This window comes from Sander lucioperca, chromosome 17, assembly GCF_008315115.2.
Source record: "Sander lucioperca isolate FBNREF2018 chromosome 17, SLUC_FBN_1.2, whole genome shotgun sequence".
Classification (NCBI taxonomy): Eukaryota; Metazoa; Chordata; class Actinopteri; order Perciformes; family Percidae; genus Sander; species Sander lucioperca.
The window spans coordinates 211336-235489 of NC_050189.1; the positions used below are offsets into that span (position 1 = coordinate 211336).

The window sequence follows — 24154 nt, forward strand, 5'->3', positions numbered from 1 at the left end:
TTGTGCAACCCTAATACGTTTCACTTGTATGTTGCTGGTCAGTTTTTTCATTTTCCATTTAAAATGACAAAAGAAAACCCCCAACAGGTGTGTTCACTTCCTCACTCCCCAAAACACAAAAGAACACTGGAATAAGTGTCTGTACAGGGAAGCAGGCACCGAGCCAGAAGTATGAGGAAACAGATCATATGTCCCTGATTGTTTGACAGCCATTAGCTGCCAAGATGGACAAGTCTCAGGACCAACAGGGTTGAACAAGTAAACATGACATGAACAGCCATGGTCCCCCTCCCAACTATTCTTTTGATGAGCTCTATTTTTAAGCTTGTTCTGCACTCATGAGCTGTGTGTCTGTTCATTTCTCCTGAACTAAATATATTGCCATCTCTCTGCTTTTTGCCGCATTAATGGTTAAAAATGAGGCTAGACGCTCTACGTCGGGAGAGATTTGGCGTCATTTAAAAAAGCTTACGCTTAACAGACATGCTGCACAATGTAGTGGAGTAAAAAGTGCAAAATGTATGTTTCAGTGACACGCAGGACAAGAACCGTCCGAGGATATGGGTGGTTTGTTCCTCCCCTCTAATACGACCCACAGGATCATTTCATAACACTGAGTGTATGTTTGTGTTAGAAACAATAAAAATAACTCAGTGATTTGTGCATTTGGTGATTCCATAACTTGGATTGGATTTTTGCATTTATTTTGTTTACTTGTCACTGAATTCTCTCTACTGTATAATCCACTATATGTATTTGCCATGCCATAGAAATTGGCTACTATCATGTTACATTTTTTATTTATATATATATATTATAAAACAAACTCTGATGAATCTGGATAAACTTTATAAGTGAACCCTTTGTTTGGTTATTTCGTAATATTTTCATTTGACTGTGACGCTCACGTCATATCAGCATTTCATCACCCCAGGTGACTATTACTACTCCTACTGACAGGACACTCCCACAAAAGTGTATGTATAAAAAGAGCAATCAATGGTGACTACTTTTATCAAAAGAACAGTTCATCAAAGGAAAATTTTGGTCTCATTAACAGGTAAGAGAGAGGCTTTATGAAATTTAAAAGACCAATTTAATATTAGGTCTTATAATGCCATTTTCATTGTGATACTTGTATTTCAAAAAAATGTTGCACTCAGTTTCATCTAGTGGTAGTTAACCTAATCCATGCTGAGAATGGTTATTATTGATCTCTCCCCACCAGGACTCTGCTGCTTTCCAGAGTGAAAATGGTGAATTATGAAGTGACTGTATCCACTGGCGATCTTGCCTTTGCCGCCACTTTTAACAATGTCTTCATTAAGCTGGTAGGAACAGATGGGGAGAGCAAACGCACGTGGCTCAAAGGAGCTTTACAATTCACCAATGGAACAGTGAGTCTGAAATATCCCTCTCTCCATTTAAATGTATTACATGCTTCCTCAAGGTTGCCTATATGAGATCTTATTCACATCAAATACTGTGATTATATTGCACAAGTTTGATTTTCTCCACCCTTTTACATTTAGGAATTGTATAATTATTGAGATGTTACGGCTCAGTTCTTGGTTATCAAATACTTTAGTTTACTTATCAGTGTTTATGCAGGGTTAATCCAGGAAATCAGTCACACAGACAAACCAAACCGAAGATGGGCAAACAGAATCCAAGGTCCAAAAACAAGCAGGGACAGAACAGACAATTACAGGCTGGAGTTAGACAGTAACACACAAGACAATCTGGCAAAGAATTTAGGAAATGGACCGGTACATAAGGGGCTGATTAGGAGCAGGTGAGTACGGGGGTAGGACTAGGGTTGGGTATTGTTTGGATTTTTACTATTCCGATGCTGAACCGGTACTTTTAAAACGATTCTGATTCCTAAACCGATTCTTGAAAAACTGAAAAATGACATCAAAGAAAGGCTCTTTTTATAGAGTTTGTTTTAATTGAAAATTATTTAAATAATAAGTAAACCTAAGTCTAAACCTAATGGTTAATATGCTTTTACGTCCGTTTTGGTGAGCCCAGAGGGAAAATGGGATTAAAAATGGCATTTTAAAAGTAGCCTACATTTATGGTAGCTAGCTAACGGTAGACTACAGAGAAAGTGTGACATTTTTATGTCCGTTTTGGAGCGACAGAGGGAAAATATTTCAGTCGACACATTAAGTGGAACCGAAATGAGGAACCGAAATTTGCGTTCTAATCCGGTCCGATTTCTACCGGTTGCGTAGGAACCGGTTCCACAGTGGAACCGGGTTTCGGTACCCAACCCCAGTAGGACAGGCCAGTTTAATGGAATGAGCAGGTAATAGACCTTTTTCACGGCAGACATGTTGACATGTCATAGTAGGAAAAGCACAGGTGTATTCTAACCATTAATGATGACTGCATTCCACTTAGGAGAGGCCCTGGTATTGTGCATGCTGACTCACTGAAATAGCTCACTGGGAAACTCTCTCTGTTCTCTGTGTGTGTGTGTGTGTGTGTGTGTGTGTGTGTGTGTGTGTGTGTGTGTGTGTGTGTGTGTGTGTGCTTACTGGGACACTTGATGGAATTGAGCCATCATTAAGGTTATCAATTTCAGCTGTGCTTTTCCTACTATGACAAGTCAAAATGTCTGCTGTGAAAAAGGTCCATACAGAGCAGGAGGGAGTGGCAGTCTGAAATGACATGAGAGTTAGAAAGCCAAAAAAAAGAAACGGGCAATGTTTCTAACAAACTAAAGCATGGCTGAAGTAGCACTTGAAGCAGTTCAGCATATTTGATGAAGTTGCATGATTCTTGCAATTTTTGGGTTGTATCCAAATGGTTGAATGCACTTAATGTAAGTTGCTTTGTGTTGTAATGTCAAGTAATGTATAATCACTTTTATTTCTTTTTTCTTGTATTACTCCAGTTGATATCCTGCCCTGTCTCCATTGGAAAGCTGGTCCTGATAGAGCTGGACAAACAGTGTCTCCCACTGTTCCCTGAAGACACTTGGTTCCCCACCAAGGTGGAAGTGAAATCTCCTGAGGGAGATACCTACAACTTTCCTATCTACCGCTGGATCAATGACAGCGAGGTGCACCGCTTCCGAGAGGGAACAGGTTTGAGGAAATTAGCTTGGCATCCTGTATGCTGTTCACTGACCACAGAAAGCATAAAATAAAAACACGTTCTGCAAGCCGCTCTATAAGGAGGCTGGAGTAAATTCATGCCAACATACTATACTGTACATACAGTATAAACAAATTCAAACTGTGTTGTGGTTCTTTCTCCAAGCTCTGAGAGTCTTTGAAGACAACCATCATCTTGGCAGGTACAGTCGGCAGAAGGAACTGGATCAAAGAGAGAAGGACTATCGGTGAGAGCTCAGAAAAACACATTTTTATTTCATGCACTCCAAAACTAACATGCCTCCAAACCTCCTCCACCTTTGGTTAATATACTACATTCATGGCACACAATGAGAAATGAACCATAATATGACGTTTAAATGCATTATACTATAACATATGCTGCAAAATTGCAATATTACATAAATAAATACATGCTAAGGACAGTACATTATTCTTAGATAAATAGCAGTTACACAGGTACGCAGTCCAAAGTTCCTCACCTCTCTGCTCTTCTGTATTTATTCCAGCTGGCATGTGTATGTAGAGGGAATACCCCACTGCATGAAGTCAACAGACCCTATTTCCTTGCCTTGTGAGGTCCGCTTCTCCTTTACTAAGAACACAGAGTTTCTCTACACTGCAGCCACTGGGTGAGGTCCTCAATTTCTGTCAGAAATCTATCTGTGTTATTATGTACCTGACTATCAATGCGATTTAAGGTAGTATAATGAAGTTATTCTACTCTTATTTTCTAGGTTGACTGAACTGCAACTTAAGGGTCTGGCTGATTGCAAGAAGAACTGGACAAATATTGATGATATCAATCGGGTGTTCTGCTCCAAACGGACTGACATTTCAGGTACTATCATGGACATTTCATGAAATACTTGATACTGTATTTATAGTAGTACACAGGGGCGTCGGACTGGGGGGGGGGAAGGGGACTGAGTACCCAGGGCCCTCATGTGAGGAGGGCCCAAAAAGATGCTAGAATGAATAGCTGTGGATGCGGGGAGGGGCCCATAGAAAATGCCTTTCTACAGGGCCTAGAATGTTGTGCTACGCCCCTGGTAGTACACTACACTGTATTTACTCAGATATTCAACTGCATTCCTACCTAACAAAAAAACTACTGAATACTAAATAGTTTATTGGCTTCTGTGCTTGGCTCAAAAAAGTGACAGAAGTAAACGTGTCTAAACATGTGAGGGTTTCCTAATTGTATGCTTTGACCATGTGTAACACATTGTTTTCCTTGTTTCAGTCAAGTTTACCTCTGTTCATTTTTCAGACTATGTCCATGAACATTGGAAGGAGGACGCCTTTTTTGGCTACCAGTATCTAAATGGTCTGAACCCCATGTTGATCCGACGTTGTTCAGCTTTGCCTGATAACTTTGCTGTCACTGATGACATGGTCTCCCTCCATGGTCAGGGTAGCTTGAGAAATGAAATGAAGGTGAATATCCTGATCTTGATTGACCTTAGTATTTGGAACAATCTTGTTCTGCCCCATGACATGTTCAATTACAGGGCTCTCAAGTGTCACGCATTGAGCGTGACAGTCACTCATTTCGGTCTTTTGTCGCGCACTCCCGCCACATATTGTATTTCACACGCGGAAATACTATTTAAAATATATTTAATATGCCGCAGCGCCCAAAATTTCTCTGGCGTGCCACTCTCACTATGGAACCGGCAGGAATCAAGCTTGTCTCCCCTGCCACTTACCAGCCAATCAAAAAAAAAGAAAGGGGCTACACAATAGCCAATCAGAAAATAGCACTATTGTATCTGGGTAAGATTTAATGCAACAACCAAAGAAAAAAAAAAAGGCATAGAGCAGCGTACAGACACTTCCCTAATCGTTCGCTCATTCAGAGACCAGAGACCCAAACGGGGCTCTGAGTCTGTCAGGAGGTCTGAGATCTACCGTATCAGCAGAGATATCACGTAATGTACAGCAGACTATGGTGCAGGTAGATTGTTTTATGAAATATAGTGACTATTATAACTTTATTTTTCTCAAAATATCACGACTCCTCCAAATCTCAGAGAACACAGATATATTTTGAATGTGCACAAAGTTTTGAACATGAGCAGTAATCTTGCTCAAACTTAACAGTATTACAGTCCAGGGGTTTATTAATACATTAAAATTAATTAATGTATCATTGAGGTGAATAATTGTCATATGCACATTTAAGGAGGTTACTTCCTCAACAAAAGAAGCAAAAGAGGAGGGAGGAGTAAATGATGCCTAGGCGACGTGTGTGGTGACTCAGATATAATTAGGACAGTCGATCTACAGGAGAATAAATTGATGAAAGCAATACAGAATGCCTGAGAGCCTTATTGTAATATATTCCATTATGTTTTTATATTTGGATTATAATCTATGTTTCCCTTTACATAAAGATATTTCCAGCATACATTGATTCAGAAAAAGGTATAAATAGGTGCATACAAATTCATCAGAATGCAGGAAATTAAGTGTTTAATGCTCAAATAGTTTCTCATCCTCACTACACTTTCAAACAGAAAGGAAACATATTCCTGTGTGACTACAAGCGTTTGGATGGAGTGAAGGCAAACATCATCAATTTGAAGAAGCAGTACTTGATGGCTCCACTCGTCCTGCTCCACAAAACTCCTGATGATAAACTGATGCCAATTGCTATCCAGGTGAGATTAGCACTCAAATGTAGCTTATAGTGAAGCTTTAGGTTAGGGAGTAATCCCTCTTCCAGGACTGACAGACATGTACTACTATGCTGTATATGTCATATATACAGTATATACAGGGTAGACAGAAATACCTTTAGTAAAATTACTAATGGAGCAAACATACTGCATATGAAGAACGTGGTTTAGAGAAAAAGCTATATTTAAGGTATTTTCATTGCAATTGCCAGACAGCCTACCTCCCTCTTTCCTTTTGTCAAAGACATAAGAAGTTAGACGTGAAATCATTGATGATTGAGGATCAACTGATCCTGTGCTCTGACATGGGATTCAATGAAAATATGAATTTCCTCTTAAGGGATCAACTAACTGAATAGCAGAAGAAACCTTTAGTAAATAGACGACAACATACAACAATTACAGAACATTCTTTAACATTGATAACCAGTACTGGAAATGGATCCAATGGATTGAATAAACCACATCCCCCTTCCTTCTCCTGCAGCTGAAGCAGACTCCAGCAGATGACAACCCCATCTTCTTTCCTACCGATTCTGAGTACGACTGGTTGATGGCCAAGATTTTTGTGAGAAGTGCAGATTTCAGTGAGCATCAACTCAATGTTCACCTGCTGCGCACTCATCTGCTGGCTGAAGTGTTTGCAGTGTCACTGCTGCGTAATGTGCCAATGGTTCATCCACTGTACAAGGTAACTGAAGGCTGAATACTGTACTTACTGTAGTTGTAGTGTGGTGTCTTAAATAGTAATGCTGTGATGCTGTATGAAGAGGAATCCGCCGACACTGTTCTTGATTATAAAAAGGTTTATTACAAGCAAAGATTCAGCATCAATTTTACAAACTCCTGCAGAGAGCTTGGAGAACGACCAACCCAAATTCTTCCAAAAAGTCGTTCCGCCTTTTCTTTGTGTGTACAACGTATATATCCTATGCATTGTATCAACATGGGACGTAATTTTGTAAGTATACCATTGGATGGATAACTGACCAATCGATGCCTGTTATCTGGCACAACTCCAAAAAAGGTCTCTTCTGTCTTGGGGGGACCCCTACTCATGTTAACAATTTCCAGGTGTTCTCAGTAAATGTAGAGTAAAGTTCATAGGACTCCCTTATAACAAACCTTCAAGCAAAGTTTATAGAAAGTTATAGAATGGTCATATACTACATTTCCCCCCTTCGAGACTTAATAAAGTCTCGAAAAACAAGAAGAGTAGGAATAACATTTCTCATTATAACATGTTCCTTATAATATAACTTTCGAGGTGTAAACAAACTTATAGAGTGTAACAAAATGAAATCGTTGGAGTGTGAGAGCGAAAAACCCATCTGGCAGCTTCCTTTCCAAATAACCATCAATCAATCAAGATAGGAAAACTCTCTCACGGTCCCTCTGCCTAGGCGACCACCTTAGTACTCCAGATCAATTAGAAAATATATCTTTATCAATTTATGTAGAATTATGGTTTAAGCAAATACATGTGAAAACCTCAGAAAATGAAATAAAATCAAAACAATGTCCAAATTCAGGCAGGTCGACCCTTCGGATCTGAAAAAAGGACTTCTATTTCCTGCCTAGACCCCATTTCCCTAAGCGTAAAAAAAAAAGAAAAACATCTGAGGTCTCCATATATTCACTCCATGACAGAAAACATCATTCTTCAAACAATCAATGCAAGAATATTATACATAGTATGTATTACTCTGCAAACATGTGTATATATATATCAGACAAACACAGGAATGTAGTCCACTACATTGCAGCTTCTCAGCAATGTTGATGTGGTGAAATCTGAACAGATCCACACCGTCCTAGTTCAGAAGTCTCCTAGTTCCTTCATATTGTCCATATTTGTATCTGAATCTCCCTCTGGACATTACCCCATATGCTCCGGAAGAAAAGAAAACACTGACCAGTATCGTTTGCAAAACAACACATGAAAATTAAAAACATCAAATAAGAATAAAAATTAATAATATCAAAAATAATATATATGAATCACATTCCATTTCCCCCCTTCGACTAATAAGAAGACACTAAATGTCACTACAATATTCAAAGAAATGTGAAAAAACATACAGTAAACCAAACCCTCAGTTTAAACAAAATTTAGCCAATCATTTTGTAGCATGTAATTACTTGCTTTTTACAAAGTACCACACAAAAGTCTCTCTTTACTGTTTGGGTACCAGATAGTGGGTGTAATAAATCTCCTCATGTCCAACTCTGTCAACCTCATCTATGTGACATCCCTGTTTAAATTAGACACAAGACAAACCAAGTCTGCTTGCTAATGTAATATGCAGAACAATCGTTCCTCTCCATTAAATTGTAATCACTATCAAAATTCAATAAACTACAGAGCTTCACTCTGGAGTTTTTGTAAGTTATTATTATTTGGTTTTTACCACCACTGCAACTTATGCAGACTAGTGAAATTCAAATCAGATTTCTAAACCGCTATATAAATAACAAAAGATGCTGATCCATCATTGGGCTATAATAACTGATTTCCATTCGCAAATCTTAGAGAGAAGTCATGAACAAATGACTGGTACACTATAAACAACAAATTAACCAATGCAAACAACTTTTAATTTGAGTAGACTATATCTGTGATTGGGAGTTGTCTTATCTTTTCTCACATTATCACTGCTAATGTTTTTATGCATTCTCTATGCATCCCTATTTTACTTATAGTTACACAATTGTTCTAAGCTTACTTTTAACCAAATTCTGAGAACAGCACTCTCGATCTGCTGTTTGTAACAACTTTACATCAATCCAATCCAAATTCATACATGAGATTACTTCCCAATAAATTATCTGGGCAACAATCAAATAATAGAAACATCTTCAAAAGTTGCCTATGACATTGGACCACAAAAATAAAACAGTGAAATGTTCTTTTAACATTTCCTGACACAGCAACCAAGTAACATATTTGTCACTAGTCTTGTTAGAAGCTGTCACAGGAAAATCATTACAAATTTAACAGAATAGATTTCACCAGGTACTGACAAAATGTAAGGTTTTCATACCAATTTGCTTAATTTAGATGTCTGTCTCAACTCTTCACATAGGTGTATTCACATAGGAGTAACTATTTTAAAAGCAAAAATAATTACTTCTTTAGAGTAATTGTATTTTCTAATTGTGTGTTTGTTGGTGCATTACCTCCTTTTTATGTGTTGATGCGTCAATGCGTCGATGCGTCGATGCGTCAGAGCAAATCCGATCTCTCTCACTCCTCCCTCTTTCTCTGGTCAGTCTACTGATGTCTATGCTCAACTTGTGACTGTCCTTGTCCTCAATTGTTGGATCTCTTTCCGGCCCTGATGACACCAGCTGACACCCCCCTTTCAGATCTTCTGGGCATCTCTAGAATCTTGGTTCCAGACTCCTATGAGGGTTCACCGGTCCTCCTCTGTACTTTCCTCTGGAGTTTCTTCCTGGTCTATTACACTCACGGGCAAAGTGTCCATCCTGTCCACAATTAAAACACGCTTGTGGAGATTGCATAGAGTATGAATCAAATCTTCTTCCTCTTCCTCTGCCTAAGCTTCCTCGTCCTCTTCCTCTCCAGTTCTGTATCTGTCCAGAAACTGGATATAAAACAACTGGAACCACTAGTGGTGGTTGGAGCAACTGGCTTGACTGGAATTGTGGCGGTGACTGTTGATTTGGTGGGCATTGATTCTGCACAACCAAATCCTGCTTCTTGTCCTTCTTATTCTCCACCAGCTGCATTTGATTGAGTTTTCTAAGAGTTTCTCGGTCCTGTTCTTTCACTTTTCGGGACCCTTTTTTCAGCAATTTGTCCCTCTGTATCTTCAGCTTCTCCAAGTATGACACACATTGCTCCATGTCTCTTTCAATCTCTTCTATGCTAGACGCTGCAGGATGAAATCCTGCAGCTCCTCTGCTCTCCAAATCTTCATCGCTGTCTCCATCTTCACTCTCATAACACTCTTCTGAATCACTCTGATCATCATCATCATCTTCATCCTTTGTCTTGCTAAACCTCAGTCTGCCCTTAGTTTCCAGATGTTTCATTTTCTTCTTACTTTTGGAGCTTGGATTCATCTTTATGGTTGTTTCAGCTTCTCCTCTCTCAATTATTGTTCATCTGTGAATGTTTCACTAAAATACTTTGTAGGCATGTGTGACGTTACTTCTTTAATGTCAGTCTCTGGTCATGCCCTGAGAGCCATCTGGGTGTCCAATTCAGTCACTTAACCATGGACAGTTGTAAATCTGTCGCCCCTCCTTCTCTGCTGCTCCAGCTCCAGATGCAGTTTCTGGTGCAAGTATGTGGGGATGGGGCCAAAGTTGACTACCAAATCAGCTTGTAGAGGAGTAAGACAGGTCTGCTCTGACATCCATCGAGGCACACTGAATAAACACAAAACACAACACCTCCGAGAAGCATTACTTGTACTTTTAATCATACTAATTTTAGTTTTCTTGCTTCTAACCTATGACATCATTGATTCAAAATGTTGCTACAAAAATATTACCTAAGTAAGAAAAGCATCATAAAATATGTACTTCAAGTACTGAAAGTAACAATGTAGAAAAATCCTCACATTTCTGAAACTAGAAATGATCACAGTAGTCCTGTCAACTAACTAAGCATTTAAACAGCTAATCGTTTCAACTGGACTTGTAGGCCTATATATTTGTTGGACAGTTTAACAACAATTAAACATCATATTTATAAACATATGTTTGTTCTACACAAATCCTAATTCATTTCTTATGATATGTCAGATTACAATAATATCCAAAAGCAATTTGTCTTGGAAATTGCCATTAGTCATTCCTGAAAATTACATAATTTATCTCTTTTTCCCTAAGTTTTGTGCTTGTGGTATAGCAGTTTTTACTATTTTCATCTAAACATTTACCCTCCTGTAGATTGTAACCCCAATGCTACAGTTGTCTCTGTAACAACAATATTAGTATGAACTCCAATATCCTAATTCAAAAGTACATTTATCTCTTTCTTTGTCTTTCTGTCACTTTCACAACACTCTCTTTCTGTCTTTAACCACCTTAGTACCTTATTGTACCCTGAACTTTCTCTTGAAGTCATGCCTTTTTTCCATTATCCCATAAAACTTTCTTTTCCCTTTCTACAGCATACACTTCTTCTCTCAGCTTTCCTGACCATCTTTTGTAACAATAGTTACCCATTATTAACTCAGTCTGTTCCAATAGGAATTGGATTCATTCATTCTGTTTTCCACCTTCACAAATGTCACTCATTTCCTTAGTGCAATGACATAACCACATGTGACAGTAGAGAACTTTAGCAAAATCAAAAACCTTATAGAATTATCAAATTTTGAATTATTTTATTCAAAGTAAAATCATTTTAGATGCCTCGCCACTCAGAACAAGTGGTCCAACATTTTAAAATGGCAGAGGTGACAATCCTGAAGCCCATCAATCAGTCCTCTCATCTCTTACTTTCAATAGAGGTATAGAGGCTGGACTTTTCTTAATCCAGGGTGATCAATCACTGATTTGAGTTCCAACAAATCACCTATGCCATCTATTAATCTCTCTTTTTTCCTTTTTCTTTCAGGCCTAAGCCTTATTATCCTACTTTTATTCTCAAATTTTTCTCCCAATTTTTCTTTTCATGCTTCAGAAGCAAGCATAGTTAAGGCTTCCTAATTAGAAGGACATTTCAAATTCTTATGCCATTTCTCTAGGTGTTTATGACATTTTCTCTCTCTTTTTTTTTATCTATCAACATAACTCTCATTTATAAATTTGATGGATCCCAATCAAAGAGTTACATAGTCAAGCAATAGCCACTTTAATGTTTTACTGGGCTGCACTCAACCCCCCTTCTCTTTTAGCCGCTCCGTCTCTGCACTCAAGTGCAGGTAAGGAGTGGCCTGAACTTTCTGTGAAAACTTGAATTCCTAGCATTCTTGGGCATGCACAGATCAGTCAGCAGTGTGATTTCACAGTGAGAGGAACTCCACAGCACCTAGCTCACACTCAACCAAGAAGAATAACTAAAGAATCACTCAGCTTACTTCAACATAGAATTTCTTAATCTTACTAGTTTCAAAGCAGCAGATAACGCAAATAGCAATATGCTATCACAAAGCAGTTTAAACGATCTCAAAGAAATCAGAGAAAACTTAATGATTCTTACAAATTCTCTCAACAGACAGACCTATTGTCTCTCCATTTTTCCCTTCAACAGACCACATTAAAACAACAATGACACGGGACAAAACAAACCAACACAACACATAAAACACAAATACTACTTTTGAAGCTTCTTATTTCTACTATAGGTTAGCCTAGTCTATTTTCACATCCTCCAAAGGGGCTCATAAGTTTTTATATGTTTTTGAAAACGTTCTCCTTCGAAGAAGACTCATAAGATTATTAAACAAAAGTCCTCCCAAAGAAGGCTCATACCATATCATTTTAACACTTTGGAAAACGTTCTCTTCAAAAAGAGACTCATATTTTTAGCCATAATGAACAAAATATCTTAACCTTACAGATAACTAAAACTCCTGTTTTCAACCAAAACATATATGTATATATCTATCTATCTATCTAATATAGGATCCTTATAACGCATGCACAACCTATCACACACAGCAGAAACACCACTGTTCACACACACACCGCTGTTCACACACACACTCTCTCTCATACACACAAAAGTCGACATCATTCATGCATGTAATTCCTAAAAAGAGTCTGCTTTCCGCCGTATTGTTCTTTTCTTTTCTTTTTTTTTTCTTGTTTCTTTTTCCTTATTATTTTGCTACCTAGATATAGACGTCCAATGGGAAGTCTGCTTCGGACATTATTCGTCAACAATGAATCGATCGGGAAACCTACCATTGAACTGTTAGTCTACACCTCAGTTCTCAGAACTGGCTCAAACTTTTCATCTAATAAAAGTTCAAGACTACGGCCCATCCTATGATCGCCTTTTTTCAAAGGGCTTTTTATCAGATTAACGGCGTTATCCTTTATTCTTTGTTCCCGTTGTTTTCTCTTTATTGTTCCTGTTATTTTCTGTATTCCTTTTATTTTCTCTTATTTCCTTTTATCTTCTCCTTATTACTTCTTGTTTTTATTTTCTCTTGTTTCCTTTTTCTTTATGTTGTTTAAGCCAAATTGCCCTGGCCAGGGGTATCAACTGTTTTCTTTAAACCAATTTGCCTATTCCTTAAAACCTTTTCACATTGTCTATGTGAATATTCCTTAATCCCTTACTTTTTTCTCCCTTTTCTCTATTTCTTCACTTAAATTTCCTTTTCCTCTGTTTCTCTAACTTCCTTAAGCCTTTGCTTAATTTTTCTCATATTCCTTTTTCTCTATTTCTCTAGCTTCCTTAAAGCATTTGCTTTGTTTTCTTCTTATTTCTCATATATTAACTCACACTTCCCCCTGTCTGCGTTGATTTTAACGCAAATAAATTTAAGACGAACCTCCTCACACAACAATCACTACACAAAACACACACAGGTTCGACACGGTGCAATCCCTCAACGCACACACAGAGCCACACATGAACTGACCAGCGCCCAAAGCAGTGAGAAAGCTCACCTCATAGTCGACCAGTGAAGCGGGAGTCAGTTCCTGGGTGCCCATGATGAAACGATGACCTGGGAGATGCAACCGATCCCATCCTCGTCGCCAAAATTGTGGTGTCTTAAATAGTAATGCTGTGATGCTGTATGAAGAGGAATCCGCCGACACTGTTCTTGATTATAAAAAGGTTTATTACAAGCAAAGATTCAGCATCAATTTTACAAACTCCTGCAGAGAGCTTGGAGAACGACCAACCCAAATTCTTCCAAAAAGTCGTTCCGCCTTTTCTTTGTGTGTACAACGTATATATCCTATGCATTGTATCAACATAGGACGTAATTTTGTAAGTATACCATTGGATGGATAACTGACCAATCGATGCCTGTTATCTGGCACAACTCCAAAAAAGGTCTCTTCTGTCTTGGGGGGACCCCTACTCATGTTAACAATTTCCAGATGTTCTCAGTAAATGTAGAGTAAAGTTCATAGGACTCCCTTATAACAAACCTTTAAGCAAAGTTTATAGTAAGTTATAGAATGGTCATATACTACATTTGTTTTATCAACTTGATTTTTTTATTCTTCCAAAGTTGATGAATCATGTTTGTGTGTTTTTATTTGCAAGCATTTCTCACTGCTAAGTAGTATAGAAGCATCCAGATTTCTGACTTTGTTAACATGTAATAGTGTTACTAACAGAGTTCCCTCTTCCCCTCAGCTCCTCATACCTCACACTCGCTACACTCTGCAGATCAACTACTTAGCTCGAAGTCTTCTAATATCTGAGACTGGAGTTTTTATACAGGTACGTAAATACCAAGAAGCTCACTAAATAAAGTTTTTTTTTCAATGTCATTTACAGTATTTGTCTCTAACATATACATACTCCTTACATATCTGACTGTTATCTAGTTTGCAGCTTCTGGTGGAGAGGGTATGATGACAATCCTGAAGAGATCACTGTCCTCAATGAGGTACAGCTCCCTCTGCCTACCAGACGACATTGCTGAACGTGGTGTGGAGGCTGTGCCGAACTTCTACTACAGGGATGATGGACTCAAGCTTTGGAATATCATCCAAAGGTAGTACAGGTGTCCCCATATTGGGGAAAAAAGGAGCCCAAATCCTGCCCTCTTAGTAGCTAACTTTTGTTCTCTTATGTAACTCAGTTCAATTTCTCATAAATAATTTTGAGTCAGCCTACATTTGTGTAGGGTTTCCTGCCCATAATCATAATCATTTGTAATATGGCAGAGGGGACTGTATTGGAATGACAGAATATGAAATGTGCACTTCTTTTGGGGTTTAAATGAAATGAATGATTCACCTACATAAATAGTATGAATATAAACATATTTACTTTCTTGCCCAGAGTTAGATGTGAGAAGGTCAATATGTTTGTAGGTCAATATGTTTGTGTGTTAAGTACGGAGCTACAGCCAAGAGGCTATTATCTTAGCTTAGCATAAAGACTGATCTCTCCAAATGTCCAAAATACGCCTACCAAAGCCTACCTCGCTGTAAAACCCAGATCATTACTCGCTCCAAATCTTTGGGAGCATCTTTGGGGGTGGCAGTAGCTCAGTCCGTAGGGAGTTGGGTTAGGACAAGGAGGTTTTTCAACCTTTTTTGAGCCACGGCACATTTTTTCCATTAAAAAAATCCTGTGGCACACCATCCATCCATCTTCTTCCGCTTATCCATAACTGGTCGCGGGGGTAGCAGCTCCAGCAGGGGACCCCAAACTTCCCTTTCCCGAGCCACATTAACCAGCTCCGACTGGGGGATCCCGAGGCGTTCCCAGGCCAGGTTGGAGATATAATCCCTCCACCTAGTCCTGGGTCTTCCCCGAGGCCTCCTTCCAGCTGGACGTGCCTGGAACACCTCCCTAGGGAGGCGCCCAGGGGGCATCCTTACCAGATGCCCGAACCACCTCAACTGGCTCCTTTCGACGCGAAGGAGCAGCGGCTCTACTCCGAGCTCCTCACGGATGACTGAGCTTCTCACCCTATCTCTAAGGGAGACGCCAGCCACCCTCCTGAGGAAACCCATTTCGGCCGCTTGTACCCTGGATCTCGTTCTTTCGGTCATGATCCAGCTTTCATGACCATAGGTGAGGGTAGGAACGAAAACTGACCGGTAGATTGAGAGCTTTGCCTTCTGGCTCAGCTCTCTTTTCGTCACAACGGCGCGATAAATTGAGTGTAATACCACACCCGCTGCGCCGATTCTCCGACCAATCTCCCGCTCCATTGTCCCCTCAGTCGCGAACAATACCCCAAGGTACTTGAACTCCTTCACTTGGGGTAAAGACTCATTCCCTACCTGGAGAAGGCACTCCATCGGTTTCCTGCTGAGAACCATGGCCTCCGATTTAGAGGTGCTGATCCTCATCCCAGCCGCTTCACACTCGGCTGCGAACCGATCCAGTGAGTGCTGAAGGTCACAGGCCGATGATGCCATCAGGACCACATCATCCGCAAAAAGCAGCGATGAGATCCCCAGCTCACCAAACTGCAACCCCTCTCCACCCCGACTACGCCTCGATATCCTGTCCATAAATACTACAAACAGGATTGGTGACAAAGCGCAGCCCTGGCGGAGGCCAACTCTCACCTGAAACGAGTCCGACTTACTGCCGATAACCCGGACACAGCTCTCGCTTTGGTCGTACAGAGATTGGATGGCCCTGAGAAGGGACCCCCTCACCCCATACTCCCGCAGCACCTCCCACAGTATCTCCCGGGGGACCCGGTCATACGCCTTCTCCAGATCCACAAAGCACATGTAGACTGGTTGGGCATACTCCCAGGCTCCCTCCAGGATCCTTGCGAGAGTAAAGATCTGGTCCGTTGTTCCACGACCAGGACGGAATCCGCATTGTTCCTCTTCAACCTGAGGTTCGACTATCGACCGAACCCTCCTTTCCAGCACCTTGGAGTAGACTTTACCGGGGAGGCTGAGAAGTGTGATACCCCTGTAATTGGCACACACCCTCTGGTCCCCCTTTTTGAAAAGGGGAACCACCACCCCGGTCTGCCACACCTTAGGCACCGTCCCCGACTTCCACGCAATGTTGAAGAGACGTGTCAACCAAGACAACCCCTCCACACCCAGAGCTTTAAGCATTTCAGGACGGATCTCATCAATCCCTGGGGCCTTGCCACTGTGGAGTTGTTTAACTACCTCAGCAACTTCCACCAGGGAAATTGACGACAATCCCCCATCATCCTCCAGCTCTGCCTCTACCATAGCGGGCGCATTAGTCAGATTTAGGAGTTCCTCAAAGTGCTCCTTCCACCGCCCTATTACCTCCTCAGTTGAGGTCAACAGCGTCCCATCCTTACTGTACACAGCTTGGATGGTTCCCCGCTTCCCCCTCCTGAGGTGGCGAACGGTTTTCCAGAAGCACCTTGGTGCCGACCAAAAGTCCTTCTCCATGTCTTCTCCGAACTTTTCCCACACCCGCTGCTTTGCCTCTTTCACGGCAGAGGCTGCAGCCCTTCGGGCCCTTGCAACTGCCTCCGGAGTCCTCTGGGATAACATATCCCGGAAAGACTCCTTCTTCAGTCGGACGGCTTCCCTGACCACCGGTGTCCACCACGGTGTTCGTGGGTTACCGCCCCTTGAGGCACCTAAGACCCTAAGACCACAGCTCCCCGCCGCAGCTTCAGCAATGGAAACTTTGAACATTGTCCACTCGGGTTCAATGCCCCCAGCCTCCACAGGGATGCACGAAAAGCTCCGCCGGAGGTGTGAGTTGAAAGTCTGTCGGACAGGGGCCTCCTCCAGACGTTCCCAATTTACCCGCACTACCCGTTTGGGCTTACCAGGTCTGTCCAGAGTCTTCCCACACCCTCTGACCCAACTCACCACCAGATGGTGATCAGTTGACAGTTCTGCCCCTCTCTTCACCCGAGTGTCCAAAACATACGGCCTCAGATCAGATGAAACGATTATAAAATCGATCATTGACCTTTGGCCTAGGGTGCTCTGGTACCAAGTACACTTATGAGCATCCCTATGCTCGAACATGGTGTTCGTTATAGACAATCCATGACTAGCACAGAAGTCCAACAACAAACAACCACTCTGGTTTAGATCAGGGAGGCCGTTCCTCCCAATCACGCCTCTCCATGTGTCTCCATCATTTCCCACGTGCGCGTTGAAGTCACCCAGCAGAACTATGGAGTCCCCCACTGGAGCCCCATACAGGACTCCATTCAAGGTCTCCAAGAAGGCCGAATACTCCGAGCTCTTGTTTGGTGCATACGCACAAACAACAGTCAGAGTTTTCCCCCCCACAACCCGCAGGCGTAGGGAGGCGACCCTCTCGTCCACCGGGGTAAACTCCAACGTAGCGGCGCTCAGCCGGGGGCTTGTGAGTATCCCCACACCCGCCCGGCGCCTCACACCCTGGGCAACTCCGGAGAAGAAAAGAGTCCAACCCCTATCCAGGAGTATGGTTCCAGAACCGAGTCTGTGCGTAGAGGTAAGCCCCACCAGATCCAACTGGTAGCGCTCCACCTCCCGCACAAGTTCGGCTCCTTCCCCCACAGAGAGGTGACGTTCCACGTCCCCAGAGCCAGCGTCTGCTGCCCGGGTCTGGTCCGTTGAGGCCCCTGACCTTCACTGCCACCCATGTGGCAGCGCACCCGACCCCAGCAGTTCCTCCCACAGGTGGTGGGCCCATGGGTTGGAGAGAGAGGTGCCACGTAGCTTTTTCGGGCTGTGCCCGGCCGGGCTCCGTGGCAAACCCGGCCACCAGGCGCTCGCTGACGGGCCCTCCATCTGGGCCTGGCTCCAGACGGGGGCCCCGGGCTTCCTCCGGGCAGGGTCACTCCATCTCTACCTCGTTTTTTCATAGGGTTTTTGAACCATTCTTTGTCTGGCCCCTCCCCTGAGACCACTTTGCCTTGGGAGACCCTACCAGGAGCACAAAGCTCCAGACAACACAGCCCTCAGGTTCATAGGGACACACAAACCTCTCCACCACGATAAGGTGATGGTTCCAGGAGTGGCACACCACCAACCAAAAATGTTACAAAATGACACAATAGGTGCTTTCCGACCAGATAGTACTTGTACTTTTTAGAAGAAAAGTAGACTTCTAAGCAGTTCTAAGAACTACTCTCCCCCAAAATCTTTTTTCCCATTTACATTCCCACTGGCCAAGTAGCCATAGGGACTGGTAGGAGGGGTAAGGGAGGGATGTAACCACGGCAACGGTCTTTATAGCATTGTCACTAGACCTTAGCGTCACATACAACAACAACAACAGATGATGCTAATACTTGTGTACTTTTCCTTTATTAAATGCACGTCCATTCTCGTAGTAATTCACATAATGTTTTGCTCAACACAGACGGGGCTTTATTATACTCGGAACAGACCCCGACTCTGCCTGCTGCGCTCAACGGTGAAATAAAAGCCTCTTATTTACGGGAGCGGTCTGAGAGACCTCCAGCTCACAGCGAGGTCTCGGAGCGTGACTGGCCGAGCAACGAGCTAGAGGCCGGGGCAGGCGCTTGCTGGCTGTCGCCTCACTTGATGGAGCTTCTGAACTCCGAAAACTTTGAAGCAAATTTTCAATTCGGCATCAATTTTCGCAAGACTGCCTATATTTGAAATCTAAACAGTTACTTTCTCGCCTAAAACGTTGTCAGAAGTGAATTAATTAGGTGAATAAAGGTGAAAATTGTTAAAAATGTCCCGTTGTTGGTTGTTGCAAGTTCTGAGTTGGCAGTGGGCGTGACTTATAAATTCGACCAATCAAGTACACCTAGGAAAAGGGAAAAGGGAAAAGACCCTGCTCTGAAGTAGAAGCTAAAAAAGTACGCTACTGAGGCCAGAGAAACTTAAAAATCCCCAAATTTCTTCCTGTTGGAACACGACGAAAAAAGTGTTCTAGGAACATTTAGTTCTAGGAACTGCAAAAATCCCTCCGATCGGAAAGCCCCTATTGTAGCCTACTAAGATCAGAATCTGCATTTTTCCTTTTTAAAAATGTATCCATCGCTGTTGCAGATTTACATAGATCATCTCGGCCCTACTGCTTACATCCTGTCACTGCCACCTTTCGTGCACATGGTGGCAGTAATTCTATTGTCTTAAATCAACAAGGTCATTATTGCGCTATACTCCCACCTACTGACACAGAATAGTATTTCATTTCTCTGCCAGTCATCACATTGCAGGCACAGATGCGCAACAACGGCTAATTATTTGCCGTAACTCAATAAAAAAAATTTGTTGGACCAATTAAGTAAAATCAGACAATTTCCCACGGCGCACAGGACGATCCCTCACGACACAGTGGTTGAAAATCATTGGGTTAGGAACCCGAGGCTCGCTGGTTCAAGCCCCCGTACGGACCAAAGTACGGAGTGTGGATTGGTAGCTGCCACTTCACCTCCTGGGCACTGCCAAGGTGCTCATGAGCAAGGCACTGTACCCCCCCAAACTGTGCAGGGTGCTGGGCCAGCACTGGCATCTCTCGTGTGTGTGTGTGTGTGTGTGTGTGTGTGTGTGTGTGTAAAAAAACAGTTTAAATTGTAATTTAATTTATTTAAAAATGTATTGTAAAATTTCCCCACTTTAAAAATAAAAATAAAATCATAGACAAAGACTGTCTCGCTACTGCAGTGTGTATAACAATGCATATCTCAACAAGGAATGTGTTTTATATTCTACATTTCTCAAAGGTTTGTGCAGGGAGTGCTCAGCTTCTACTACAAGAATGACGCTGAGGTCCAGAAAGACTCCGAACTGCAGAAGTGGATTTCAGACATTTTTGAACATGGATTTCTTTCCCAAGCAAGCACGGGTGAGTTTAAATAAATAAAAAAAAGCTCATTATGGTGATGAATGATGCTTTATGTGCACATTTAGATATTATATTATCATAATGCAAACATAACTCAACCAGTCATCTGGATGTCTTTGAGTCAGTTTATTCCTTCTCATTCTCAGGAATTCCACAGAGCTTTACCACCGTGGCTGAGTTGGTCAAGTTTGTCACCATGGTGATCTTCACTTGCTCAGGACAGCACTCAGCTGTGAATACTGGACAGGTGAAGCCTTTTCATTTAACCTATTTTTGTGGAGTGGGTTCATGAGGTGTTGCAGTTTTGTTCTGAACTGAAGAAAGATGGAAGACATTAACAAGAGTCTACAGCCATGCTAACAGGTCTGTGACGCGGCACTTAGTCACAGTGATGCTTTAAACTAAATGCAGCACATGCTAAAATACTCACTATGAAAACGCTAACACGCTGACTTTTAGTATTTATGTTTACCAAGATCACAATCTTAGTTCACCATGTTAACATGCAAACATTTAGTAATTAGCACAAGACACAAGGAACAGCTGAGATGGATAAAAATGTCAGTTTTGCAGGTATTTGGACATAAAGATTGGACAAATATAATTTTGATGTGATGATGGCGCTGGATGACAAGTCAGAGGATCACCAAAGTGATTCCAACATGAATGTGTGAACTAGATTTAATGACAATCTAGCAAATAAAGTTGTTAAGTTGAAAACCACAAATGTTAACCTTATGGTGGCGCTAAGTAAAAAGTCAGGGGATCACCAAAGTCATTAGGATCTATCCTCTGGGGACCACGAATCAGTGTGGACCAGAGTGGTGAACCGACTGACCTAGTGACTGACATGGCATGACTTCAAAGAGTATTAAAGCGTAACTCTCGCCAAAATGCAACCTAGGGTCTTTTTGTGAATGTCCCTGAGTCAAACTTTCGTTAGCATAATTAGGATGGAAGCACCACTTTTAAGATTGACTGACTGTATTTTCGTTTTCGGTCAAATGGTCTTTTGAATGGGAGACCTAGGGGCACTACTATGATCACATCAAAATCACTGATTAGTGAGTAGTGCCCCTAGCTCTCCCATTCAAAAGACCGAAAACAAAAATACTGTAATTCTTAAAAGTGGCGTTTCCATCCTAATTATGCTTTTAAACAAAAGTTTGACTCGGGTACATTCACAAAAAGACCCTAGGTTGCATTTTGGCGAGCATTACGCTTTAAGCAGTAATCTGTCAATCATGAATTCATTGCAGTATGACTATGGTGGCTGGATGCCCAACACTCCCGTGTCTCTGCAACTTCCTCCACCAACCACAAAGGGGAAAACAAGCAAGGCCACGATGCTGCAGACATTCCCTGACGTCAACACAACAGTTCAGGGAATGGCCACCATGTGGCTACTCAGCAAGCAGTCGTCTGACTTCGTAAGTGCCAGAGATTTTATGAAATATTATTATATAATTCACATTTATGTTCAGGTTGTAAAAAGTAGTTCACTATGTCATTAGGGCTAGACACCCTCTTTGAGCCACAGAAAGAAATCATGCTCACTACAACTGTACATTATATAGCCAACAGTTTAAGTTCAAACATTTCTAAACAGTCTTTTTTAAATGTATCATTTATCTCATTAGGTCCCTCTTGGCCAATACCCAGAGGACCATTTCAGTGAGAAGATTCCCTGCAAGCTGATTAAGGATTTTCAAGGAGAGCTTGAAGGGTTAAGTGTGGTCATCAAAGCCAGAAACAAGAAGCTGGAGGTCCCATACACATACATGGATCCAAGAGAGCTAGAAAACAGCGTGGCCATTTAAATAGCAGAAGGTGTGACCTCCTCAGCTGTTGGCCAAATTCAGCTTCATATTAACACAAGTGAGAAAGGGAAGAACTGCACGTTTCTGTTTTTAATTGATACTATAGTGGAAAGAAATGACTGCTTGTGATTGTTGTGTTTATGTATACAGTCTGATTGATTAAACTGTGGTGAAAAAAAACACATCCTAAATCTTCTTAGTTTATCAATGACTACACAGGGCATCTTATTAAAATAAATTACGAATGAAAAATAAAAAATGTGAAGCTGCTGCATGGAGAAGTTTCTTATAAACACATGTATCTTTCAGAAACAAAATGTGTCAGTTTGCACTTGTCAGCCCTCATTGGACTATTTTATTATTTTCTGGGCTGCTCTACAGCAGTGTGTGTTGTGTAGTAGCCTTTCACTGATAACTGAGCTATAGCTTGTTCTGTATGTGAGATTGTTTGTTCTGTACCAGTTATAATATATATATATATATATATATATATATATATATATATATATATATATACATATATATATATATATAGAGAGAGAGAGAGAGAGAGAGAGAGAGAGAGGGGTGCGCTCATAAAAGTTAAAACATTTAGAGAGCAACAACCCCGTTAACATTCCCTGATGGGTATTTTTATGAAAGATATAGATTTTCAGTGGAGGGAATTACGTATAGGATATTTGTTGGCTTCTTGAGCCGTGTGTTGCCAATGACACACATCGGTTTGAATTATGTTTTCATATTTTTTATTTGCTCTCACAATGGCTTCCCACTGCCAGGGTTGCAACTGAAATAAAAGACTAAAGCAACGACAGTTTATGGAAAGCACAAGTGTAATTATGGTCAGATCTTGGTCCTGACTAATGGGGAAGTGATATTGATAAGCGTTGTGATTTATGCATTTACAGCGTCGGCTATTTTTTTGCCAGCTTTCCTCCTGTTTTAGGAAGCAGCGACTGTATTGCGTTTTGCCTGTAAAACCGTGTCTGTGTTCTTCATATTTATGTAGAATTATAATTTGCTCTTCTTATGTAAAATATGCGGCTCTGGTAGATGTTTGTGATTGGTCGTGCTGCAAACACCGCCTCTTTTATGTGAATGTGCGCGCCACTGGATTGGGAAACCCTGGATTAATTGAACTAGTTGTTAACCACCGTCGTGACACAGGTTATGGAGGACCACGGTTTTTAGGTTAGGTGAAGTCAGGGAACTGAAAGAAATCCAGGACATGTTGATCTGGATTCGTAGTACAGGACTCTGATGTTAAACTCAGACAAAACTGAAGGTATTGTACTTGGCCCCAAACACCGCCGAAGTTCATTATCTGAACATAGCTCTGGATGAAATCGCCCTGGCCTCCAGCACCAATGTAAGGAATCTTAGAGTTATCATTGATCAGAATATATTCTTTAACGCCTACATAAACAAACTTCAAGAACCGCCTATACTTAGGCACAACCTGTCTTAAAATGATGCAAAAGATCCAGTGTGATGGCCCCTCCTACCTCTGTGTCTGCCTGCTCTAATCCGATCCATGACTAGTTTTTAAGGTGCCAGCTGATGCAGCCTGATTTGAAGCACCTGGGCCCATTGCTCCACAGGAAATAAAAGGACCAGCTTCCTAATAACCTGATTTATTGGCATTTTTGTGTCTCTTCCAAGTTTTTGCCATGACCTAGAGCCAGGTTTATGACACTAGTCCATGCATTTGTGGACTATTGTAATTCCTTATTATCTGGTTTGGCTTCCTGTAAAATCCAGAATTGATTTTAAAATCCTTCTCCTGACCTACAAAGCTCTTAATGGTCCGGCACCATCATATCTTACAGAGCGTGGGACTTCCTATGACACACTGAGCTCAATTAAAGTAGATGTTACCTTTTCACCACCTGAGTGTTAAATTCATTCACACACGCATACATATATAATAAAGTCTACCATTTTAATAAATAAAGATGATCTGATGATGCATACATTGAGCCAATCATGTGCTGAGGCTTTGAGAAGAAAGAAAGCATGATGTAATGCAGTCAGACAGCCAGCAGGAGGCAGCTTTCACTCTGTTCTCCAGAGGATCATTTCACTGGAAAGGCTTTCACCTCCAGGAAG

The 24154-nt window shown here is 41.4% G+C and overlaps 1 protein-coding gene across 1 annotated transcript; it reads left to right on the forward strand.

The window, feature by feature from the left end:
* The first annotated feature begins 1207 nt into the window (after window positions 1–1207).
* On the forward strand, window positions 1208–22111 carry LOC116065866 (polyunsaturated fatty acid lipoxygenase ALOX15B-like). The gene is made up of 14 exons (XM_035994310.1): window positions 1208–1397; window positions 2906–3098; window positions 3274–3355; window positions 3638–3760; window positions 3866–3969; window positions 4402–4568; window positions 5651–5794; window positions 6300–6503; window positions 14118–14204; window positions 14312–14481; window positions 20104–20225; window positions 20372–20472; window positions 21485–21655; window positions 21866–22111. Exons 1-14 carry the CDS (start codon window positions 1254–1256, stop codon window positions 22043–22045), a joined length of 1992 nt encoding a protein of 663 aa, XP_035850203.1. The 5' UTR covers window positions 1208–1253; the 3' UTR covers window positions 22046–22111.
* The last annotated feature ends 2043 nt before the right edge of the window (window positions 22112–24154 follow it).

Bases quoted from the DNA above. Each gene is read 5' to 3' on its own strand.
- LOC116065866 (XM_035994310.1), top strand. From the start codon at position 1,254: ATGGTGAATTATGAAGTGACTGTATCCACTGGCGATCTTGCCTTTGCC. The intron at 3,761-3,865 runs GTGAGGTCCTCA...CTTATTTTCTAG, and splicing joins CTCTACACTGCAGCCACTGG to GTTGACTGAACTGCAACTTA. The intron at 4,569-5,650 runs GTGAATATCCTG...ACTTTCAAACAG, and splicing joins GCTTGAGAAATGAAATGAAG to AAAGGAAACATATTCCTGTG.